The sequence below is a fragment of the Syngnathus typhle genome, linkage group LG11 (assembly GCF_033458585.1).
Source record: "Syngnathus typhle isolate RoL2023-S1 ecotype Sweden linkage group LG11, RoL_Styp_1.0, whole genome shotgun sequence".
NCBI classification, from domain to species: Eukaryota; Metazoa; Chordata; class Actinopteri; order Syngnathiformes; family Syngnathidae; genus Syngnathus; species Syngnathus typhle.
Genome location: NC_083748.1, coordinates 12,772,520 through 12,797,418, shown reverse-complemented (window position 1 = coordinate 12,797,418; position 24,899 = coordinate 12,772,520). Strand labels below are relative to the sequence as shown.

Genomic DNA, 24,899 nt, shown 5'->3' with positions numbered 1-24,899 from the left:
TGACTTGTAAATGTTTTTAATGATTATAAGGACTTTTCCAGCAAGCATCCCATCTACGATTCATCCTGTCAAATGTTGAATTGTCTCGTAAATCATCTTTGAGCGTTTATCGCTTTTTGTTGGGCAAACAGAAATGGTCGTCCTCCAATCGGCCGGGATGATGAGGCGGAATGACGAGAAGGATGGGAATGTCTGTGTTTGTCTACTCGGGAAAACAAGTCAACATTTGGGATGTTCCATTCCGTACTAAAAACATGCACAACACACGACATTGAACACTCAACACTTATTGGGATCCAAATGCACTTGCTATTTTTGTCTTTTGTTGTGAGTAGTTTTTCTTGTGTGTGCGTGCGTGTGTGTGTGTATATAGGAAAGGGTCGGGGGGGTCAGGAAATGGTGGCTCAAGGCGACACGGAACACGATGCGACTAATCGCACCAGGTTGGACATATTGCTTTTTAAAACCACGGAAAAATTGTGGGTAGGTAATATATGTCATGCATGCCACACAGATGATTATGCCGTATATAAAAAAAAAAAACACACCTATCATCACGCGCCTAATTAGATAATCATCATTAGCATCATTAGCACGGAAAACAAGTATTTTTTGCCATCAACTGAGAATGTGTCTATATATTTACATTATATAGACATAGAAAAATTATTTCCTTTTTTTTTTTTCGAAAAGAGGCAGGTTTCTTTTCTGTAACGGATGCGAATACATCAATCATGTTCATGGGATTTTACAGTCTCATTTGGATTTTTTTTTTTTTTTTTTTTTAGGTGAGCAAGTTCAATACAATAGGTGCCCTTATTGGCTATGGCAAACGTGCTTCGGGTGAGCAGGACCAAAAAAATAAAATAAACGGTGCTTGAGGACTTTGGCAGGACATTTTTTTTTTTTTTTTTTTAAAGCTATGCCGGGTCATGATGATTAATATTATGATGTGGTGCTTACATGGCACCTCCTGCAGGTAGCGCTGATGTTCGAGAAAAGAAAAAAAAAAAGAAGCACACCGCAGTCCTTGTCCACGTGAAATGGCCGTCAAAAAATTGACTCCAACCCCTTTGATACGAGTCTTGAGATTGGAAAGATGCCGTCAAAACGGTGATTGGCTAAATGTTTCAAGATGCGCGTTGCCACAGAGATGCTTTTGTTGCCGTGGTGACGCTGTATGGCGTTTAAGAGGCTGTCAGCGTGGCAATGTTTTGAAGTCGACAAGATGCTTCCGTTGCCATGGCACGCGATGCTATTTAGTGTTCCTGTTCTGCTGTCGCCATGGTGATGTTGGCAGAGGTCGGCAAGACACCGTTGCTGTTCACCATTCCCCAAGAAGCTGTTGTCATGTGATGTTTGGAGGTTGGCAAAACCCTTCTCTTGCCACGGTGATGTTGTTCTGAATTTGCCAAGATACTGTTACCATGGCAATGTTTGGAGATTCCTATCTTCTCAACATGGCGGTGTTGGTCAATGACACTGTAGGAGATCCCAATGACGCTGTCACCACGGTGATGCTCGTTTTGCCCTAGCAATGCTGTTAAGATGTTCTTGTTGCCATGGCGATGCTGTTTAAGATGCTCTTATCTCCGTGGCACAAAGTTTGTATGTTGGGGAGATGCTGTCACCGTGGCATTGCATGGAGATCTGTGAGATGCTCCCGTCAAGGTGATGTTTATGGTTAGGGTCGGGTAACGACGGCAATGCTGTTCGGCCTCGGCAGGAAAAAGGGACTCGGCTCCTGAAGAGGGGCGGCGGCCAATCGGAACATCGGCAATCCAACTGAGCAGGAAGTAAACAAGTCACTTAAGGGCCGTGTGTGTGAATGTGTGTCGTAACCATGGCAACACACACGCAGCATCAACATCCAAAAGAGTGGGGCGGGGCAAACAAACTAAGATGTCACTGATGACTTACGTATCCTCCAAAATATTAAAAAGTCGTGAATATAAAAATACACAAGTCGTAAAAAAAATGGCCAACACATTTTGATATGAAACGCATGCAAAGAGAGAGCTCTCCGCATTGCCGTCAAGCAGGAAGTGGAAGGAAATGAGCTGGAATTTCTTCATGTAAACATCGTACAGGTCCTTGTAGACTCTGGCGGCAGTGACGGCCGAGGTTATTTTTTTTTTCTTTCATTCTTTTGCTTATTATGGGCTGAGAGTCCAAAAGGGGGTGGGGTGGGGGTGCAGAGTGAATATGGCAACTAGTGAATATGGCTCTGTTACATAGAAAGAAAAAACTAGCCGCTTTGGACACAAACATGACAGGAGTCCTTCTCTCCACGGCCGACTTGAGCTTGTATCCACTGAGTTTGATGGACCAGGGAGGGGGAAAATAATACAGACAACACAAGACAGCTTGTCTTTTAACACAATGATGTGTACACAGACAGTTGGACCTCCCGTCGGCTGGCGGGAAACTTTTGACGTTCACAGACTAGCGCGCTCGATGGCTTTCAAACCGCGCGACTAGGCTAACACGTGGCGTTTGCACTATGGTGCGACGTCGCCAACATGTTTGACTTCAAAGTAGCACTCCATTCAAAACTCCAACATGTTTGACAGTCAAATGTTTAGCCTGCACGCTAATATGTTTGATTTTAAACAAGCATGCTCGTCTAGCACTGTTTGAAGTTACATTCCGGCTTAGCAAAGGCGCCATCAGCCACGCTAGCACGCTAGCTGTCGTCACAAGTTACGTCCAACAGACAGGAAGTGGACGGGTTGGTGGGCACTGGAACAGAATTCCCAAATTTTCATTCTCAAGTTAGCATGCGACGTGACACGGATAAAACACAACATGCACCCCCTCCCCCCCTTATAACTTTGCTGACCTTCTCCCCATCCCTGCTGCCATCCCTGCTGCCATCCGATCGCCTTTTCAGCCTAAACATTCCGTCTTTCCACATGCAAACAGAAAAAGAAAGAGACGCTAACAAGGAGAAAAGTTTTCTTTGAAGACAGTAGTGTGACACTCAACAACAAAGAACATTCGTTAGAGGATTAACAAACAAAAACGAACTTCGAAATGGCTTAAAAACAACAACAACAAAAATTCCGACCGAGAAATCTCTGTTAGCCTTTAGCGGAAGCGTATGTACATGATCAGCGCACTTGTTTTCGTGCTGCTTTTTTCATTGTTTTTGTTGTTCTTTATAGCCACATGCTGCGAAAAACCCACTGAAGCTGCTCACAAGGAATTGTCATTGCTAAAAAAAAAAAAAAGAAGGCCAATGAAAACAAGGGTGGCAGGAATTCGGAGTCACCGGGTTAGTGTTTTGACTTTTTGTGATTGTTGTTTTTAGCCACATGCTTACAACCTGCTAGCTCACCGTGAATTTTAATTCATCAGGGGGTTAGGGGTCAGGGGGTCGTGTTTTTGACTTTGCTAACAATCCACGACGAGGAATTCTTCAGAGGCACATGCTAACTTGGTGTTTTCCGCCACAAGTTAACAACCCGCTATCACTGCAAGGAATTCTTGCTGCTAAGAAATGTTGGGAACGAGTGTTTGGACTTTTTTTCTGGCTAACATTCCGAGACGATGAACTCTTCCATATGTGTCGCAGAATGAGTGTTTTGACTCTAAACTAGCACTTGGACTTTTTGTTGTTAGCCAGCTCCTAACAACTCTTTTTTTTTTTTTCTCGTTTGCCACATGCTGCAAACAAACCACTAAAGCTGTTCATGACAAATTTTCGCTCAGTGAGAGGGAAAAAAAAAAAAAAAAACGGTGGGAGACGATGGTGGTGATGATGAGAGGAGGAAGAGGTGAAGAAAGAAGCTTATGCGGATGAAGTGGCGGCATCTCCCGGCATGGCTGCGTAGGTTGAGGAAAGGGAGGTTCCTGGGAAGGTCTCGATCTCATCTCCTGACTCCTCGATGGACGGGATACGAGCTTCCTCCTCGGAGAGCGGGACAAACTCAGGATGGGCCATGAAGCTGTGGATGGAGTTACGCGACTCCGGACTCTCCAGACCTTCGTACAACGAGCTCCGGAACGCGTTCACCACTTTAATCTGACGAGAAAAAAAAAAAGTTCAAAAGATGTTAGAGCGGGCTTTCGTCCGTTTTGTTCATATTGGGGAGCAAAGGGTGGGAAGGATGGAGGCGGGCAGATGGGATGATGGGAAGCACGCCAACATGTTTCAAATGTGATAAAAATCAAGCAAACACATAACAGTCACCAAACAGTGCAAAGGCGATGAACTTTTTCTCTTTCTTTGTTCCTTCAACATCCAAAGGGCAACGACTACTAACTCAAAATTCAAATAAATTTCCCCTGTGTGGGACAAGTGAAGTAATATCTTCTCGTCTATCTTGAGGGAAAAAAAAAATCCTTGACCAAGAATCCGTCAAAGAAAAAAGGCGGGACGGGCCGTTGACGATGACACACGTGACGGACGGTCACAAGATGAAGGGCAAAGAAAGCGGAAGGCAACACAACATGCAAACACGCTTCAAGGCGTGTGACCGGTGGGTTGTCTGCACGCCATTCTGTGGATTCTTTTTTGTCCGCCCATTTATGTCGATTGCAAAGTGATTGAACATCACCAAGCTCCGGCGAGAGGCGCCTTGACTGCGCAATACTTTTAGTTGCGTTCATTTCCATTCTGCAAGATGGCCGCTGTCACGCATAACCGATGGCATGAATCATACATGTGCATGTACCATCGTATGCCACTTGAACAAAGTTGGGCACTGAGCACCGTTTTTTGAGATTGGGCATGATTTGGAAGAGTCCAGCCGTTTTTCTATCGCGCACGCCGTCAGTCTTCCCAACTAGCCGACGACTTTGGCTTATGAAACCCCGGACGCTGTGCTCTTTTTCCGCGGAGCCCGTCGATAAATCTGGAAGGCGCAAATTCCTTCGGTTGCCTTGACGACCTGGCGCGGTGTGCAGACAACCTGCGGCAACAAGCGTTCATGCAGTTGCAAAAAGAAAGGAAAGAGTCCAGCTAGGCTTTAGCCTTAGCGTTAGCCGACTCACTGCCCGCAGCGGAGGAGGAAGCGGCGGGGGCGGCGGCCCCCCCGGCCGAGTTCCCCAGAGAGGAGGAGGTGCTAAGGCCTAAGTGAGTGGGACTAGAGAGTGTTTTGGCGCCGGCAGCGTCGTTGTGCTGGCTGACCACCGAGGGCTGCCGGCGCAGGGCCCCGGGCACCGCTGCCTGGCCCGTCTGGAAGGTGTACACGACGTCCATCTGAAGGAAGCCAAGGAGGGAGGGAGGGAGGTAGGGAGGGAGGTGGGCGCGAGGGTGGGATCATTACTGGAGCGTGGTTAGACAAAGCTGGAAGAAGAAAGTTAAACAGCGCACGCACGCACAAGCCAGAGAGAAAAGTCATTGAGGTTGATGTTATGTTTCCTATGTCGCCCATAACCTGTTACTCAAAGGGACGCTTTTGAAAAAGCACTTTGGAGATAGTCTATCGTGAGCAGACCCATCCCACAGTCTCAAGAAGCCACGCCCGAAAGTTTTTGCATCGCACCTGCGTGCTGCCAAACTAACTTTTTTCCAGACCATTCAAACCTTGCTGCATATCAGGGTCATCATCTCCGACTTTTCAAAAGGGCTGCCAAATTTCTCCGGTTCTTTCTCATGTTTCTTTTTTTCCCTTTTCCTTCGGGCGACAACCAAGAAGAAGCCCGTTGCCTTCACTCGACCTTTGACATGACTGGCAGAAATTGCAATTGGCCGTTGTTCATACTCTTGTGCCCTGTTACCGTATGTCAAGAGTGGGGTGAGGACGATGATGGTGGCAGGAAATCCAGGTCATGGGTGCGTTGAAGAAAAAAAGCACAAAGGCCGTGCGTCGTTCATTTAGCGAAGACAAAGACGGCGAAGAGAAGCGCAGAAGTGGAAGGAAGGCACGCAAGAGCGAACAAAGAGCCCGGCGGCGCTCGGGCACGAGAAGGAGCGAGCGAGCGACTGATAAGCTTTGCTGGTGCTTGTAGCAATTATAGCTCACGCCGTCGCCGGCATTACGAGGAGGAGGACGGGAAGGGAAGCGCGGAGAGATAAGACGCTAATTCGTCAGCAGACTTTTTCTTGCCTCCTCGAATTCCAGAAAGAAAATCCTTCCTAATGTTTCTCCCGCGCTCGGATCTCCTCACGTGCTCGGATCTCCTCACGTGTTGAAGTCGATGACAATGCCCTGTGTGTTCAAGCTTCAAGTACAACAGCATGGCTACCGTTTAGCATTAGCAGACTGACAGGCTAAGCCGTGACCCTTTGCCAACACGTATGTATGGTGGAATTGCCTTCATTGCATTTGGACTACTTTAACTGGTTGCTGCTACTGTTGTTGTAAGTGTGTGTGTTCGTGTTCGTGTGTGCACGCAGGGGGGACGTTAGCAGCGAGGCTAATGAAGCCCATAGGGGCTGAATGGGACTGCCCGTGGACGCAACTTAATGCTCACTGAGCGTTAATCAATCCTACAGGAGTGCACACGCCGGCACGCATGCACGCCTCCCACGACTGAATAAAAACGTCCGATAAGCTTGTTTGGCTTGAGCGTAGCAGCGGAGTGTGAAATTAAGAGAACATCTGTTCAACAGAACTCACTCACTCACTCACTGAATTGGGCACAAGGTGTAAAGTTCCACAAGTACTAGCCCACCAGCAGCCCACTTTTGCTCGTTCAGAACTGACAACGACATCTGGACAGTCAAAAACACGCAAAGAGCGACTCGGCCGATCCGTAATGGCTCATGTCTACGAATGAATTTGGAAGCGTTTGATTGGCCGATCAGACAAGCGCGTCTTGATTGAAGAGGCACCTCCCGATATTTACGCCGCGGCCGTACCTGCGTCTGGATGCGGTTGAGGCCGCGGAACCAAAGGATCTGCCCCCGTCTGAGCTCCATCTCGGCGTGGTCGATCTCGTCGGCGTCGGCCGTCATCTCCTCCTCGTGGATGTCCTCCTTGGTGGTGCCGTGACCCGCCTCCTTCAGGAACTTCAGGTGGTGCGTGGGTATCGACGAGATCAGCTAAAAAGAGACACGGCGGCGCTCAGTCGCCTGAAAGTCTTTGGCGGCCCGAGTCGAAAGTGAACCGAAGGTCAACGTTGCAGTCGATTGGCAAGAGTATTTGTCAAATGAAACGGTGCCGATTTCACTCATTGCTGGGGCGCTCAGCAACGGAACTAACCCGTGGGGGGGCGGAGGGATTGCTTTTTATTTTCTCCATCTCATTGGGTTCCATCTGGCCTATGCGCGTTAGACAAAAGGCCTCCCACACTTTGTCAGTCAGCATCTTGAAAGCGGTTGTCCTGCGCGTGAACCCAGCAGGCTTCTCCTCGCCGCCGCCGCCACTGCCATGTTTGCGCGTATTCGCCGAGGGACCCGCACGCCAGGTTCATCTGCAGCATCCCCTTGGGCGTCGCTTTCATGCGCCGATCTCATTACCGCGGTGATAGTGCCGGTCGCGATGGCAACGATTTGGCCTCCACCACCAGTTTGCGTGTGTGTGTTTGTGCGTGCGTTCGTTCACCTGCCCCCACAGCAGCTCGCCCACGCCGATGAAGACGCACCACAGCCACTGATCGATGGTGAGCGCCGTGCAGGAGAAGGGCTTCCCGCCAAACTGCACGATGACGATCTGAACGGCAGCAGCAAGTGATGTGAGATGTCGGTCTGTTCAATTTGTTGTCGCCGAAACCGTCTCAACAGGCGCCGGATCGAAAAACGACATTTTCCTTCCAAATGGCCTCTCGTTTTCGAGACGATCCATGATGCTAGTTTCTTGGTGCTTTGTGTCGTTAGTTAGCATGAAGCTAAAAAGACTTGGGAAAACAAAGTTGTTTGAAAAACGCATCATGAAATTCTTTTTCCGTCTTATCAAAAAGAACCGTGGCTCGAAAAAGGTCATCCTGTCCATTTCCAACCAAATCAAATCTAATTTGTGGAGAACTGCAATTCACCTGCAAGGCAAAGGTCCCCAGGACGACGCTGCAGAAGATGGGGTTGCGGTAGATGCCCTCAAAGACGTTGCGCTCGCCGTGGATCTTGCGGGCGTTGATCTCGTTGAAGAGCTGCATCATGACGAAGACGTTGAAGACGATGGTGTAGTGCTCGGACGGAGGAGAGTGCAACGGAGCGTTGCGACCGTTGTCCATGTCGAAGATCTTCTCGCCTGGACAAAGGGCGCGTTTTTGTTGGTGACTTTGACACTTAACGTCAAGTGAATTTTGTTGCACTTGGCGCCATGCAACACTCGCACGGGAACTTTGCAATTCAAGGTCAAGGGTCCACCATACAAGTTGGCTTCCTTCGTCATGTCCGAGAAGATCGTTAGGCTAAGGTTACGACTGTTTGCTGAAAAAAAATATTCAACTTGACCCTTAAAAACTTTTTTTTCCTCGTAGTTTGTTTTCTCAAAATAATTCTATAAAAAAATATCTCGATTCAAGATTATCGGGGTTTTTTTCTTTTCAAAAATGTACATGGTTGATGTTAGAAAATACAACACCCCCAAAAAACAACATTTATTCATGGAGAAATATTTTGTGTGTGTGTGTGTGTATGTGTTGTGTTGCAGTCAGATAATCATAAAATAAGTTTTCCCCGGATATGAGCTAGGGAAATGAAGCTCCTCCTTCACTTGGGCAAGATGTTGCCAAAGCAAAGCGTTTGCACGCGGGGACAAGCAGGGCGCAAGTCACTCACCGGCAAATAATAGCGTGAAGATGATGACCAGCTGGTAGACGGCGTGGCCCAAGATGTTCTTCATCATGGTGCGCGAGATGAGCGGCTTGTTGCGTCCGTATGGCTTGCGCAGAAGCAGTGACTCGGTGGGCGGCTCGGTGGCCAAGGCCAGCGACGCCAGCGTGTCCATGATCAGGTTCACCCACAGCATCTGCACCGCCTTCAGCGGCGAATCCTAAAAACAAAACAAAGTGGGCAACTGCTCACATTCGGGTGTCAACGGGGTTGCCGAGGGAAACAACAAACTGCTGATGGATTCATTTTCATGCATTTGAGGTTGTGGATGATCACCCCATCAAACCGAATGTCAAGAAAGCATAATGGATGGATGGATGGATGGAGAATATTGTGCTACTCCTTCCGCCGCAGTCCAAGGCGGCGCTCACCTGCGTGATGCAGGCGCCAGTGAAGGCCACGATGACGGCCACCACGTTGACGGTGAGCTGGAACTGCAGAAACTTGGAGATGCTGTCGTAGACGTTCCTCCCCCACATTACGGCCCGGACGATGCTGGTGAAGTTGTCGTCCGTCAAGATGATGTCCGACGCCTCTTTGGCCACGTCCGTCCCGGCGATGCCCTGGCGGCCAGCGGGCGCAAGTTCAAGCGGGTGCCGACAAAACACTCGGCGACATTTGCGGCTTACCATGGCGAACCCCACGTCGGCTTTCTTGAGCGCGGGCCCGTCGTTGGTTCCGTCTCCCGTCACCGCCACCACCTGTCGGGTCTCGCCCACTGTGCTGTCGATGATGCCTGAAGAGCGAGCGAGCAAGCGGGCGGCGTGAGCTCCTCCCTGTCCTCCTCAACGAGGTGCCGCTAACGATTAGCGCGACTCCCACCTTTGACCAGCGTGTGCTTGTCAGTTGGCGACGAACGGGCGAGAACTCGCAGTTTGGGCCAAACTTTGTCCAGGCGCTCTTGCTCCACCTGCGGAGACACACCAAGACAATGCCATCAAGTTTGGGGGTCAGCGCGTCAGGTGCGCGTCGGGGTCCCACCTCGCCATTGTCATTGCGGATTTGCTGGTTGAACTCTTTGCCCTCCATGCACAGGAAGTCCTCGTTGGGCAGCAGGATCCCGCACTTGGTGGCGATGGCCCGCGCCGTGTTGATGTTGTCGCCCGTCACCATGCGGACGGTGATCCCCGCACGCTGACACTTGGTGATGGCCTCGGGGACCTGCCATCAGATTGCCGCTTTGTACGTGTTGCATATCTGCGGCTTTTGCGGACGTGTCCACGATACGCGCTGCGGGCACCTCAGGCCGGACGGGGTCCTCGATGCCGACCACGGCGATGCAGGTGAGGTCGTTGACGATGTCGTTCTCCGCCTCCCAGTTGGGCTCGCCGCCGATGGCCGGGAAGTCGCGGAAGGCCAAGCAGATGGTGCGCAGGCCGTCGCAGGCCATGGGCTCGATCACCTTGCGCACCATCTCGTCGCGATCTTTGGGCTTGAAGACGCGCAGGAGGCCATCGCAGTCCAGAATACGCGAGCACCTGAAGGCAGCACGAGGGGAACGCTCTCAAAGGCACCGCGGGAACTAAGGCGCCACGATCGCTGCCGAGGGAAAGCTTTGCGCATGCCACCCAAAGACGCACGCTCACTTCCTGAGGATGATCTCGGACGCCCCCTTGCTGTACATGCGGAACCCTCCGTCGGCCATCCTGAGCACGGTGCTCATGGATTTGCGCGAGGAGTTGAAGGTGTACACTTTGTACATCTTCTCCTCGGGGACCTCCTCTCTGATGGGCTGGTAGTCCCGCTTCAGGTCCAGAACCAGACCCAGGAGGGCGCACTCCGTCTTGTTGCCCACGTGTCGAGGGAGGCCGCCCTCCTTCTCTGGAGGCTGATGAAGAGGAAAAAGAGAATCCGTTTTGTGCAGTTAGCCAAAAAGGAACAGGTTAGCTAGCTTGGCGTAGGCTTTTGTCTTTCTCACCAGGATCTTGGTGGTGTAGGCCGAATTGATGGAGATGCTGTTGACCAGGACCTCCAGAGTGTCGGGCTTGATGGCGCTGGCTTCGGGTATGGTCTTGTAATGAGTGTCTCCCATATAGGCCTGCACCACGGTCATGCGGTTCATGGTCAGGGTGCCCGTCTTGTCCGAGCAGATGGCCGTGGCGTTGCCCATCGTCTCGCAGGCGTCCAGGTGGCGCACCAGGTTGTTATCCTTCATCATTTTCTACAAGATGGACACCGACCGGGGTTTGTGTTTTACGTTTGATGAATGATTGTGAATCAGAAGATGATCACCCCGAAGGCGTTTCCCAGTCTGCGTTAGCACTAAGCTAGTGGACAAAGTTAATGTGACCTTCTCCTTGTTTGACGCTTAATTACCCGCACCATTTCTGATTCCCGTACTGTATTTACCTTGACAGAGTAGGCAAGCGAGATGGTGACGGCCAGGGGAAGGCCCTCGGGGACGGCCACCACCAGGACGGTGACGCCGATAATGAAGAACTTGACAAAGTACTGAATGTAGATGGGCGTGCACTCAGACGTCCACGTGAGTCCCTGGACGGCGAACGTGTCGATGACGAAGTACAAGATCAAGATGATCACCGTCACAGCCGACATGATCAGGCCTGCGCACAATGGCGGCCAGTCAGAAACAATAACAACCAATCATCATCATCATATCATTATTGACTTCTAGTACGTGACGAGCAGAAGTGAAAATCCTAAAAATGACGTGTCAATCTAATATATAAAGCATATAGCTTAAAAGCATATTTCAAGCATATAGCTAAAAATCAACAATGATATTTTTCAAATTAGATTTTTTGTTTCCCTTTTTAACATTCAGTAAAAAATGTCAAATCCAGATATCAGCGATATTTGTTGAATTTCTTAAATATAAATACAAATATATATCACGTATGAACAATATAATATCAAGATTTGTTTTCACTATTTTGTTTTTTTAAATATTGAAAAAATGCCAAATTTGAATTTTCATGAATAAAATGTCAAATATATATATCACGTATGAACAATATAATATCAAGATTTGTTTTCACTATTTTGTTTTATTTTAAAATATTGAAAAAATGCCAAATTTGAATTTTCATGAATAAAATGTCAAATATTTTTATTAGCGATACATTTTTTGTGGGATCACTCTTATGGAAATCAAAAAGTCTTGTTTCTGGAGATTAAAAAAAATTATTGCGAGAGTCCAAGTGATTGTAAATGTGGGTCCATGGTTTCATCCTTTTTGGCTTCATCTTAACCGGTTCCATCCTAATTTCAATAAAGTCTCAAAATCTGTGTCCAATTATGATGGGGAATGAATGAGTGAATGAATTAAGGCTGATTGGACAAGTGTGTCAATTCCAGGATGAGTGGTGTGTAGAATGGGGAAAAAAAAAAGCCAGATTCAATAAAAGTGAGTGCGAGGTGACCCAGCGTTTGTCTCAGTGCTTAGTTTTTGTCCCAATTAGGTTACACAACTCCGTTAGCCGTTAATGTTAGCTGACTAGCAGAAAATAAACTTGGGTTGATATTTGAAAAAATCCAAACAATAACAAGGAGATTCATGCTACGTGGCCAACGGTTTGTTGGAAAATGCAGATTGTGTGTTTTGAATGCTTTTTGCGAGCGCCTCACCGGCCTTCCCGATCTGCACGGCCAGTTTGGTCAGCTTCCCCTGCAGCACGGACTTCTCCTTCTTGGGCACGATCACCTTCTTGACCGGTTTGGCCTCCTCCTTCTCCTCCGACTCGCCCGCCTCCTCGCTCTTCAGCGGCTGGATTTCCAACGCGACGCCGTCCTGGGTTTTGGCTGGAAGGGGGGTTGGGGAAAAAAAAAGGGCGGGGGCGTGGTTGAGGAGGTTGGATGAATGTGTCAGTGATGATGATGAGGAGGAAGGGTGTGAGGACAAAAGAGAGAAAAGGTTAGAGAGGGGGAAAAAGATGGCCAAAGTTTTGCTTTTTGTTGTTGCAGGGAGGAAGCAGCAGCTTTTAGCACCGACATGGTTAGGGTTAGCCCACATCCTTTTTCATCTTCCAGGACGCAGAGGAGCTGTCATCATGACAACAATCAACAGTCGCCTGTATTAGACTCACACACACACGCACGCATACACAAAAGACACGGGCGCACACCAGGTTGTGATGAAGCGCAGCCGACGCAATACACATAACAGCGGATTACAACACAGGGCACTCAAGTTCACACACGACTCCACTTGTCATCGTTTCCCCGAGTGAGCTCGATCGAGTGGCGGAAGCAAATCAACGAATCGATCATCAATCCGTGCCAGCCCGCCCCAAAAACTCGATGAATGTTACCAAATGAAGAAAAAGGACAAGGTGAAAGTCAACTGGTTTGTCACTCCACATATTTAGCGCACGCGAGTTTCCAACCAGTACGTCACGTTGATTTGAATATGGCCCAAAATTGGGGAGAGCCCCCGAAGCCAGTTTCAGTTAGCAACACGATATTTGGTGGCCATTAGAGAAGACCCTCCAAAAAGGCACAAAAACGTTTTAGAGCTACATTTTCTCATCTTAAATATCCAGCAGCCCACAATTTGATGGGGATGCCTGTAGACTCACCAAAATAGTTACGCTTCATGACATTTAGATAGCAAAGCTGAAAGAGTTCGAAACAAAATCAGGATCGGAGGTGGGCATAAAGGCTCAGGTGCGCTCTGATCAATGGGTGCCATTGGCCTTTATTGGCATTAGGAGGGTTACCCGGACCCCAAAAGTTGAAGACCTCCCCAGAGAGTGCATTTATCTCACACAAGAGCTCACGTTTGGCAGCTCAGAAAGCTGACTGGGGGAATCTTGGCCTCATTTGCATAAGCAAAGGGCCTATTTGCATCTGGCGGATGCGGTTGATTGAGCCGGTTCCCGGCGTGCGCCGCTGCTCGCCCAAAATCCTCCTCAGCTAATCTGACTCTGACTGCTTGGCGCTGCAAACCTCCTCATCTCGACACAGAAACAGCAGCTACGATTAGCACCGCTTTAACTAACTTAAGTCGGTCCCTGAAGAAGGCCAGTGTCACCAAGTCACGCCGCGAAAAAGTCTCATCAAGCTGTGTCCAAAAAGACGCGGCAAGTCTGCCATTTTGGTTTTAAAGACATCTTGACCTATTTTTTTCATCTTGACCTAAGTTGTTTGAGCAATTCTGTCAGATTGCTATAAATTTAGAAAACAACTGTGATGACTCGACGATTTGAATGTTTTATTGAATTGTTGTCATGCTTCGGCGGATTGTCAAAATTCAAAGTGCTTTCACCTCTGAGAGGGAAACGATTTTCATGTCAAAATAAGACCGTGCCGGTGGATTTATGACCCCCGATGAAACGATCGATGGCTGAATAGGAAAAGACACATGGATTAATAACCTATCATAAGAAAACATTGAAACAACAAAATCATGAACATCTGGACGTTATTTCTTTGGATTTGTTTTGACCCTTTACTATAAACCATAAAGAAATTGGCCAAAAAAAGCAATCCCGCTGGTTTACGCAAATGATTGACAGATTATTTTTTTGAAATGCCTACATTTATAAAAGCAACACAACGCGTCATTGAGATGATGAAGCCTGAAAGTCTGACTTTTAAACCACCGAGCGGTGGAGCCTTCATCCAGCACGCGACGTGGAACTAACTGACTAACACATGGGATGGGCGCGTGTGTGTGTGTGCGTGCGTACGTGCGCGCGCGGTAGTGGCGGGAGTCGGACAACCAAAAAGAAAAACGACAGCAAGTCCACAAACAGACGACAAACTGAAAAAGGACCACCCGAAAAACCACAGCGATGCAGAACCACGACAGCTGGGTGGCATGGACGGAGGATGGACAGATGGCAGGAGGAGGAGGAGGAGGAGGAAGAGGCAGAGACGAGGCCGGCAGCGGGACACGAAAAGACGGTGGGGAGCGACCACCTGCAAGGAACCAACCAAGAAGAAGAGGAAGATTTGCTGCCAGAGTGCAACTCCCCAAAACAAAAACAAAAAGGAGTGCTCGAATTTGTTCATCAAAGACCTAAGTGGCGGCAGATGCTCAAACCACGGGAGATGCACGTGCGCGCCACCTTGCACAGGACAGCTCGCCGTCACGACGTCAGAAAAAAAAAAAAAAAACGTGCGGCACATGAACACCCGATGCGATTGCGGAAGCTGATCAAATGTCTCTCTCGATTTTTCTCGCAATCGTAATGGATCGTTCTCTTTTCAATTCTAAAGTGCAAATAATCATGACACAATTGGAAATCATTTTCTTTCTTTTTGTTTTTCTCTTTGTGCGATTTGCGTGATTTCTGTAGGTGCCAAACAAGCTTTAATAAAAAAAAATAATATTAAAAAAAACGGTAATTCTTAAGAATGACCTTGCATCAACTTTGAACTTCATAAAAATCAATTTGTTGTCATCTTGGACCATGATTTAATGCTCCATCCAATTCAGTGCACTGCTCCTTTTGGCCACCAGGAGGTGGTGCTGTACAGTACAGTCATGCAGACATCTCCGACTGTTAAATAGCTGCCGAGGATAAAGAATATATGTGCTCGTAAGCACAGCGATATTATCATGTACATGTGTTTTTTCAGCCATCGACGTGCCAAGTGTCCACGATGGTTGCTAACGTTAGCTGGCGTTTTTTGCCGGCGTTAGCTCGTGGGCTGTTCGTGTCGTAACAATGTGTGGGTCGACGGCCACACTTGAAAACTGTTGAAATCGGGTCATTTGTAAAAGGGCTCGGTTCCGTCGGGGGCGCTAAAAAAGTCAATCCACCAATCAGAGCGCGAGAGTTGCGTCAGGGAGCATCCCCAATTGGAGTCGGACAGACAGAGAGAGAGAAAGAGCGCCCCCCTCCTGCCTCTGGATGGAGAATATGCAATGCGGGGGGGAGAACGAGGGAGGGGAAAGATGGCGGGACAGAGCGACGGATGGATGAATGGAGGGGGTTACCTTTGTTGCGATTTTCGGGGGGTCCTTGTTTTTTACCTGTTCGGACAGAGAGAGAGGGCGGAATGCTGAGAAGATGGATCAAAAGAATCAAACTGAAGGAGAACTTCAAAACAGAGAGAGTGTGTCTTGCTGGCAGCAATGGACCAATCAGAAAAGAGGGAGACGCTCACGCCAGTCCCATTTCGAAGATGTTCCTTTTTTTTTTTTTTAGAACCCCAGCCTACCCCCCCCCCCAGATACTTTGATATATTTCTTTAGCTCCTACAATATTCCTCTCAAATTTTATCTTCTCATTCTTTTCTGAGCCACACGGCATCCGTCTTTGCGCTGACTCGGTCCATTCAGCCCCTTCTCAAATGAAAGATTGACGAACTCAAATATTAGGCCAGGAAACAAATGAACAGACCGAACAAAAGAAAATAACGAGAGCATGATCGCAAATCATAAACACTCCAAGAGGACGGTCGAGCGGCTCCGCTCGCTCGCCTGTGGCCTAGCATCACAGCGCTCCGCATACGCGTCGAGATCATTTTGGTCTTTTTTTTTTTTTGGGTGGGGGGGAGGAGTCAAAGGCAGGCGTGTGTTTTAATAAAGGAGGTCAATGATTAATTCATTCATTCATTCAACAGGAATGCCACACTGGACAAGAAAAAAGTGAATGACACGTGAGCTCATTCTAAGGAGGCTCACACTGACGTATCTGACATCGTTGATGGATCGAATTTGGCATCGATTAGTCGACATTGACAAGAGTGCCACCTTAACGTCGGCGACAAAAAAATCCTTCAATCCCATGACTTACATTGTAGTGGATGTTCTCGAGCGTATCGTAAAAGTGATTTCAGGTGGTTTGTGTCAAGTTGTTGTCCAGATGAGCACAACAAAAAACATTCACGATGGTTTGTGTCTCATTCGTACTTTTTTTGGCCTTCTTCTCCTCGCCGCTGTCGCCGGCACCGAGCAGCGTGAAGATGATCCCCGTCTGAGAGTTGAGTCCGACGGCCGACACCACCATTCGGCCCGAGCCCTCCATCACGTGCGTTCCTGTCGGGCAGAAGCACACCTTGAGTGTTGCTATGCTAACAAATAGCGAGTCAGTTACGAGCGTTCAAACGCATAGCGGACATTTTCGTGGAGAAAATGCTAACATGCTAAATGCTATTTTGTGTGGTTGTTTGCGTGAAAACGTTTGGGATCCGCGGACAGACTGGAAAATGGCATTTGCGGTTGTTGCCGATTTTTGGGGCCTTCAAACTCACCCGACAGCAACATGGGGTCTTTCTCCAGAGACTTGCGGACCTGATCGGATTCTCCGGTAAGGGAGCTCTCATCGATCTTCAGGTCATTGCCTTGGATCAAAATGCCGTCGGCGGGCAACAGGTCTCCTGCGGGCCGAGGACAAGAACATCAGGTTTGAGAGGAGGCTCGCTGGGTCGCTCAAATGTTAAGTTGCGTTACCGTATTTGATCTGGGCGATGTCCCCCACCACCATCTCGGCCACGGGGATCTGGATGACTTGGCCCTTGCGAATGACAGTGAACTTCTGCTCCTGCTCGATGCGACTCTGGAGGCCTCGGAACTGCTTCTCTTTGGACCAATCGTTGAAGGCCGTCACTAGTACCACGATGATGACCGAGAACAAGATGGCCGCGCCCTCGATCCAGCCCGCCTGCGCCTCGCCTTCGTCTTCCACGCCGCCCGCCGCTTGGCCGCAAGCTGGAAAGAATTTGCAAAGAAACACATTTCTACTCGGCTGTGTGGAGCGGGGAGTACTCTGCCCCGAGTTACCGTGGAAACAGCATCTCCATTAGAAATACGCATCGAGTCCGAAGTTCCGCTAAAGTGCTATCTGTAGAATTGCATATCGTATCGATTGCTGATTGGATGGCGAAAGCTTGCAGTCAAGTTTTGAAGCAGATTTTGCCAGCGGACCTTCACTGTTTCCGCCTTCCAGGTGGTAGAAGGACAAGCCCAGCGAGATAATGGCGGCGATCTCCAGGATGATGAGCGTGACGTCTTGCAGGGCTTCCCACACCAGCTGCAGGAAGGTTTTGGCCTTCCTGGGCGGGATGAAGTTCTGCCCAAAGGCCGCGTGCCGCTTCTCCAGGTCCACGGGGTTCCCAGAAAGACCTGCGCGACACAAATCTCAAGTTTAAATTCCAGCTGGTCCGGACTTTGCCTAAGCAAGTCGTGAATCAAACTTAGCGCGACCGATTTTGCCAAGTCAAAACATTTGTGATTTATTCGTACATTTATCATGTACTGTCAGAATCTGACACCACGGCCAGGCCGAAGCCCGAAACTGGCGACTGAGACTCCGGCCTTCGCACCCACAGAAATGCAAACTGGTGCCGTTTCCCGGCGCCAACCTGCAAAAAATTCGGCAAAGGGCGGCCCGGCCAAACTCCAATGGGACTTTTCGGAGTGGGCCGATCTAATTTGTCGGCGATAAGAAAGCAGATGTGATAGATGTCTACGTGGCCGCTGTTGCCGTGGCAACCGGTACAGAAGACATCTACTGGTGGAAGGAAGGAAGGCAGGAAGGAAGGCAGGAAGGAAGGCAGGAAGGAAGGCAGGAAGGAAGGCAGGAAGGAAGGCAGGAAGGAAGGCAGGAAGGAAGGCAGGCAGGCAGGAAGGAAGGAAGGAAGGAAGGAAGGAAGGAAGGAAGGAAGGAAGGAAGGAAGGAAGGAAGGAAGGAAGGAAGGAAGGAAGGAAGGAAGGAAGGAAGGAAGGAAGGAAGGAAGGAAGGAAGGAAGGAAGGAAGGAAGGAAGGAAGGAAGGAAGGAAGGAAGGAAGGAAGGAAGGAAGGAAGGAAGGAAGGAAGGAAGGAAGGAAGGAAGGAAGGAAGGAAGGAAGGAAGTCAATTAAATGGACTTGAAATAAATGCAATGTTGTGATGTTTGTCGTTTGGTGGCCGTCCGAAGAAGACGAGAAAGTCAATAATACATTTTTCAATTGACGGGCTTTTCCTGTCCACGCACCGTGCATGTTTACACGCATGCGCAGATGTGCCTTTGTAGCACATGCACCGAGCTCCTTTCGGGCTTCCCATGACGACTGCAGCATGACAGACAGTGCGCCACAGTGGAGCCCCTTTCACACAGGCTGCATGAGAAAGACCTTCGCATGTAATTCTGATTATTTTTATCAGCAAAGAGGCGCAACGATGGAGCAAAGATGCTAACTCCCGGCGGGCGCATCAACGTCTCCAAAGATTTACGAGGATTTTGTGATATTCGGCCATGTTCTGTATCACAGTCGCCCTCTGTTTTATGTCACATGGTAAACAGAAACAAACAGGATAAAGGGCGCTTAGAAACAAGTTGCAAAATCACTTCACGTTTGATATTTGCAAAGCAACCGTGAAATGATTTGAGCGTGGCTTAAAAGGAGTTTGTCGTGAGCAGTCGGAAGCGGGGCAGTTGAAATGTCAGGGGCAAATCCATCCCCACTCGCGCAATATCAATTCCCGTACCCCTGTGGAGGGCAGGGATGGGGGACCCAAGCGGGCCTTCCCACTGCTTGGGGCCCGCTCGGCCATCATTAGCGCTGCACTGATGAACCTTTCATCACAGCGCTATTAATAAACCTCCGCGCGCTCTAATCTCATCATCGAATCCTTTCTCCCAATGTCGGATTTTAGCAATTGCAAAAATCAACAAATGATGGATCAAAGGTGTTTCTCCTTTGCAGAAAGTCAAGCAAAATGAGATCTGCAGTGCATTTGTGGGAACGATCATTCTTTGCAGAGGATAAAGAATGTGTGACTTCATGAGGACTGAAATATGGATGGATGGATGGATGGATGGATGGATGGATGGATGGATGGACGGACGGACGGACGGACGGACGGACGGACGGACGGACGGACGGACGGACGGACGGACGGATGGATGGATGGATGGATGGATGGATGGATGGATGGATGGATGGATGGACGGACATGTGTAATTCAAATAGCTGTTGCCCAAGGGGTAGAACAGCAAAGTGACTCTGATGGTACGTTAGCTTGTCAATGGCGTTTTGTTTGTTAGCATGAAGCTAAGTGGACTTAAAGCTATGGCGTGGTTCGTTGAAACAAATGCTTTTTTAGTTGATTATTCCGCCTTGGTGTAGATCTGCTCAATAGAGACAGAGTAGCATGTACACACACACACAGATTGCGCCCACGCTTGCGCCGCCAAGACACCTGATGGCGTTTTTCACTTCATGCCTGCAACACAACACATCAACACATCACCTGACCGATGTCCAATCGCAAGCTGCTATTCATCGATGTGTGTGCGTGTGTGTGTGTGTGTGTGTGCGTGTGTGTAGGCGGGCCTTTTCTGGCCTTTTCCCCTCCCCTCCCACGTCCTCCATCTCTGGCGCAGCATTAGCATGCACGCTGCATGCTGCAGCCTAGCACTCACTTCAAACACCCGCACACAGACACACACAATAGCACGCTAGTGGAAGCAAAAGCATTTTCATTTGACATGGAGTCCACACTGTAAATAAGACACACTCTCACATGCACACACACACACTGAACAACCCAGTCACTCACACCTGCTGAGTGTCTGCAGAGACACTTTGTGGTGGTGTTTGTCGTCATTCCTTCTTGGCTGTAAACTTGCGCAACACAAAAGTGCACTAATGTCGCCATGGTTACACACACAAGCGCACACACAGTCCACAATGAAGGGAATCAAACTCGTCTTGTTTGGGTTCACACCGTGTAGCAAATAGTCACATCTCACATGATTATTTTGTTCATCTCTTTTGTCACAATTGTTGAAATTGTCATCACAACTTCACATTAATACGCAATAATTATGGTGGGTGGAGAAGAATGAAAAATCTAAATTAGGGGTGCTAAAAATTCAGCCCGCAGGAATCCAGAAAACATTGATGCAAATTTTTCAGCTGGAGTCAGCCTTGTTTCTAATTTTGTACGATTGAGATCGCATTGTGGAAGAGTCTGTTAGTCCACATTCGAAACCTGATGCACAAGTGAGATGAAAAAAAATGAGATTTTTTATTTCATTTTATTTTTATTATTTAACACTTGCTATCTTCACTTTGTTCATCGATTTATTTTTTTTAACCTAATATGTCAATCCTTCATATCATTAAAAAAGATTGTTTGGGGAATCAAGAAGAGCAGCTGACAGGTGGGAGGGCGGCGACCTGAGGTGCTTCATTAGCGCCCTCAAAGGGACGTGCACGCTCGCTCATTCATAATTAATCGTGTACGCTCATATCAATAATATAGGCGTCACAGAGAATATTTTTCGGGCCAAATCACGGCGACCAGTCGGGGCCGGATGACAATTGGGTGGTCATGAGGGGAACATGTGAATCAGAATCAGCTTTATTGACCAAGTTTGTGCTACTCTTAATATAATATGTTAACATACCAGACATGTTCTCAGTTTGTCGTTTGTGTCATGTAACGTTAGCATACCGTACAATTATTCAGCCTGTTGTAGCTTCTATTCTATTTTTATTTTAAGTTACCTTTCAAGATGACATGTTTCTCCTTGGTGTTGGATTTAATCGAATAAATTTCCCCCCAAAATGCGACTTATACTCCAGTGCAACTTATAGATGTATTTTCCTTCTTTATTATGCATTTCATGGCTGGTGCGACTTGTACTCCAGATCGACCTCTAGTCCGGAAAATACGGTAATAACATTGAACATCATTAGTTCCAATTTCAACTTTTTTTTTAACAGCACCATGCAAGTAAGCATTGAGAGATGTGTCTTCAAGCAAATCCCGGAGGAAGCGTGCAACGGGTGAATCCCCAAGCTGTGTGTGTGTGTGTGTGTGTGTGTGTGTGTGCGCACGCGCCTTGATGAGTTGCTCCCAGCGTGCTCGTTGGCCAGCGCCTACAATGAAATGCTGACTGGCAGCCATAACTCTGCTCGGGCCTTAGATTGAATGACGCCTTCCCCTGAGCCACCGCGCACACATCTCTTCACTGCACGGTCCATCCATCCCTCCTTTCTTCATTCTTGATCTTCTCTGGCTCTCTTTCACTGCGCCGTGACTTGGCCACCGCGTTCATGCTTGGGCAGATCGCAGCAGAAAACTCATTCAAGCTGAAAGCGGTCGTAAACGGGCCCTCGCAACTCTTTGTTTGTGGACAACAGTCCAAGGAATGCTCGTGAATCTTCCTCGCCGCGCTCCAAGTTTGAAATTGCGTCCTGTGATGTCCACCAAATTTCACGTCTGGCGTCAGGGGCTGCTTTTGGCTTTAAATTTTGCACCAAGGTGAAATAACAGCTTCAAAGCAAAATGGCCGACTTCCTGCTCAATTTCAGGGATGGGGGGGGGGATCGTTTATTTTTTTAGCGCATTTTGTCATGTTGGCCCGCCTCATTTTATGGCAGTTGCTGAAATTGGTGTTGGGGCCCGTTTTGCATCCTTCTTGTTTAGGCACCCCATTCATCAAAGGGGCCCATCTATCCATCTTGGTCTTCGCCATGCATTTCTAAAGCTGGAAAGGATGTCAGAAAGCAGCTAACAAGGAAACAAAGGAAAGTATAGGGTGGCAAGGCTGGCAAGGAAGGAAGGAAGGAAGGAAGGAAGGAAGGAAGGAAGGAAGGAAGGAAGGAAGGAAGGAAGGAAGGAAGGAAGGAAGGAAGGAAGGAAGGAAGGAAGGAAGGAAGGAAGGAAGGAAGGAAGGAAGGAAGGAAGGAAGGAAGGAAGGAAGGAAGGAAGGAAGGAAGGAAGGAAGGAAGGAAGGAAGGAAGGAAGGAAGGAAGGAAGGAAGGAAGGAAGGAAGGAAGGAAGGCTTCTGTTGGAAGCAAAACATTTTAGCACGTTGTGGATAAACGAGAGGTGACCTTCGCCAAGGCCCTGAGCGAAGAGCGAAAGCGTTGCACGACTGGATACCGTTTTGCTTTTTGGGAATCTCAGGCTGGGCGTGTGTGTGTATTTCTCTCGCGCTTTTCAAGCGGATTAAAATTTGCTGTTGACCAGCGTACAGTCTGCTTTTGTGGAGGACTAAAGAAATGGCAGAATAGTTACTGGCCAGAGGCGGAAATTGGGACAATTTCCAGTTCAAGCAGGTCTTTACACGATGATCAAAAGAGTCAATTTGTTTTTCTAATCAATTCCATCACTGAATTGTAGCACGTCTGCTTTGAAATCAGCTTTGCCGTTTCGAGTTTTGCAGAGAGAAGCCTGCTTAGCGTTGAGAGGTTCTTTGAAATGAAAATGGAGAGAGAAAAAATACAAATAAAAAAATAGTCCTTTTTCACAATTTGATGTCATCTTGACAGAATACCTAAAATAGCCATTTTATTTTTAGTCTACATGCCACGTCTCACGTCAGATTGCAGCAAAAGCTGCTTAGAACTAAAAAGCCCCAAAAAAGAACATCACGTTTTTGCTTCTTTGTTTTTTTTTGATGCCGTGATGAAAAGAAGATCGCCGACCACCGGGGAGGCTTCAGACGGACGCATCATAAGACGTAAAAAATGCAACAGGGGACAAAAAAAAAGATGAAACGTGACAGCGCGCTTCAAGCTGAGCGTGCGGGCACCGCTTTGGAGTCTGCCGCCACCGCAAAAATAAAACGTGCATGCCTTCAGCCTCACTTTCCCGTTCAGGCATGTCCAAATTGAGAAGTAAGAGAAGGTATCATTCAAAAATAAAAAAGTTTGAAGTCCTTCATTTTGGAAAATTCGATTAGACAAAATGCATTTCTTGTAAAGAAATGTGTTTTAATTAAGGCAAACAAGGAAAATATAGAGAACGATGAGGATGAATAAGAGTGACCGCGATGACGATGATGAGGTTGGGACTGAAAAGTCGTCAGCAAGGTGGCGGCGGGCGCTGCGGCTGATTTGCTAAATGGAATGCCGCAATGATCTATGGAGACATTAGGGGAGCCGCATGGAACTAATTTCAATTCAGCAATGGACCCGCGGCGCCAACACGCACGCATGAGCGCAAGGGATCACAGTTGACCAACGGCAGCCCGAGGGTATTTCCACGTGATGCAGTCCTGAGTTTGCATCTTTTTTTTTAATCTGTTTGGCAGAACCCAAATTTTTTGGGGAGGATCTGCTGCACATGTGTGTGAACATTTTAGGTGAGCATTTGTCATTTGAGACACATCTCTTCAAAATCATGGGGTCGCGTCAATCTTCGGGCGGTTTACCTTCGATGGGCGACGTTTTGAGCCGTCTGCAGATGCCCTGCACGTCGCCGTAGTCGTCTCGAATCTTGCCGACAGCCTCGCCGCTGCGCAGCTCCATGAGTCCTCGCAGGTCATCCACAGTCACCCCGAAGTCACCATCGTGGTTGCCGTCGGCAACCGAGTTCCCCGCCGGGTGCTCCACCGCGTTGTTAGCCATGGCGCCGATGCCGGCCGGTCCGTGAGAATGTCGCAGATGTCGGAGAAAGTCCCGATGGTCAGTGGAGGGGGGTCGCGAGGCTTGCGCTTTGGCAGGTTAACTCCTCGCTGGGACGGCGGGCATGCTCCACTGGTTTACCATGGAAACGGGGATAAACATGTCCGGATGTCGTCGCTGCGAACAAGGAAGACAAGCAGGATGGATGAGAATAAATATTTGCCATCACTTGTAAACATCGAAGAGAACCCCGTTTGCTTTTTTTTCCCCCCTCACTAATGTTTTTTTTAACAGTTGGTGAAAAGGGATCAGATCATTTGCGAAATATAGCAAGCAATGGTTCGTTACATTAGCAACCATGAGATGACAGGAAAAGAATAAAATTTGCCTGAGAAACTCCAATCAAGGAATAATGGAGCTATCAGTTAGCCCGACTGCTAACATAGTTTGTTAAAAAAAAAAAAAAAAAAAAAGCCTTTTGCTGATTTTGACGATAAAGCTTAAATAGGACAAATGGAAAAGGAAGTGCAACCAAGTGGATGGAGGAAGTTGGATGCGTGATCATCAACACAGTGTGTGTGTGTACCAAAGGACTTAGCACAGTTAACGGAATGCACACACACACACACACACACACAAATTGCGGTCAGTAGGTCATTATGAGATGTCGCGCTGCTGCTGATTGAATGGCGATGACGCAACTGTGTCTCATGAAAGACACACTTTAGCTCATTGTGACTTGAAGATGCTTTTTTTTTTTGCTGTTGATGTTGTCGATCACGTCACCTACACACAAACTGGCATTTGGGTCAAGTCCAAAAGGCAAGGTGACCTTTTCCACATCTTGTCACGGCTATAAAAAGGCGCTGGCTCATCCAACGACGCGATCGGAAAATGTGTCGGGGTCATAGGTGG

General features: G+C 48.2%; 1 protein-coding gene across 1 annotated transcript in view; it reads right to left on the bottom strand.

The window, feature by feature from the left end:
• The window catches only part of LOC133161821 (plasma membrane calcium-transporting ATPase 1-like), a 35,817-nt gene continuing 10,918 nt past the window's right edge, over positions 1 to 24,899 (bottom strand). The window contains exons 2-21 of the mRNA XM_061290466.1: positions 23,792 to 24,161; positions 17,565 to 17,762; positions 17,091 to 17,348; positions 16,892 to 17,017; positions 16,551 to 16,676; positions 15,633 to 15,668; positions 12,314 to 12,487; positions 11,075 to 11,289; positions 10,644 to 10,886; positions 10,312 to 10,553; positions 9,966 to 10,203; positions 9,707 to 9,886; positions 9,548 to 9,635; positions 9,355 to 9,461; positions 9,097 to 9,288; positions 8,672 to 8,885; positions 7,927 to 8,138; positions 7,497 to 7,604; positions 6,812 to 6,994; positions 1 to 4,027 (exon numbers count right to left, since the gene is read on the bottom strand). Coding sequence (XP_061146450.1) covers positions 3,794 to 4,027; positions 6,812 to 6,994; positions 7,497 to 7,604; positions 7,927 to 8,138; positions 8,672 to 8,885; positions 9,097 to 9,288; positions 9,355 to 9,461; positions 9,548 to 9,635; positions 9,707 to 9,886; positions 9,966 to 10,203; positions 10,312 to 10,553; positions 10,644 to 10,886; positions 11,075 to 11,289; positions 12,314 to 12,487; positions 15,633 to 15,668; positions 16,551 to 16,676; positions 16,892 to 17,017; positions 17,091 to 17,348; positions 17,565 to 17,762; positions 23,792 to 23,987 — 3,570 coding nt within the window. The 5' untranslated portion in view covers positions 23,988 to 24,161 and the 3' untranslated portion in view covers positions 1 to 3,793. The remainder of the gene's footprint in view (positions 4,028 to 6,811; positions 6,995 to 7,496; positions 7,605 to 7,926; positions 8,139 to 8,671; positions 8,886 to 9,096; positions 9,289 to 9,354; positions 9,462 to 9,547; positions 9,636 to 9,706; positions 9,887 to 9,965; positions 10,204 to 10,311; positions 10,554 to 10,643; positions 10,887 to 11,074; positions 11,290 to 12,313; positions 12,488 to 15,632; positions 15,669 to 16,550; positions 16,677 to 16,891; positions 17,018 to 17,090; positions 17,349 to 17,564; positions 17,763 to 23,791; positions 24,162 to 24,899) is intronic.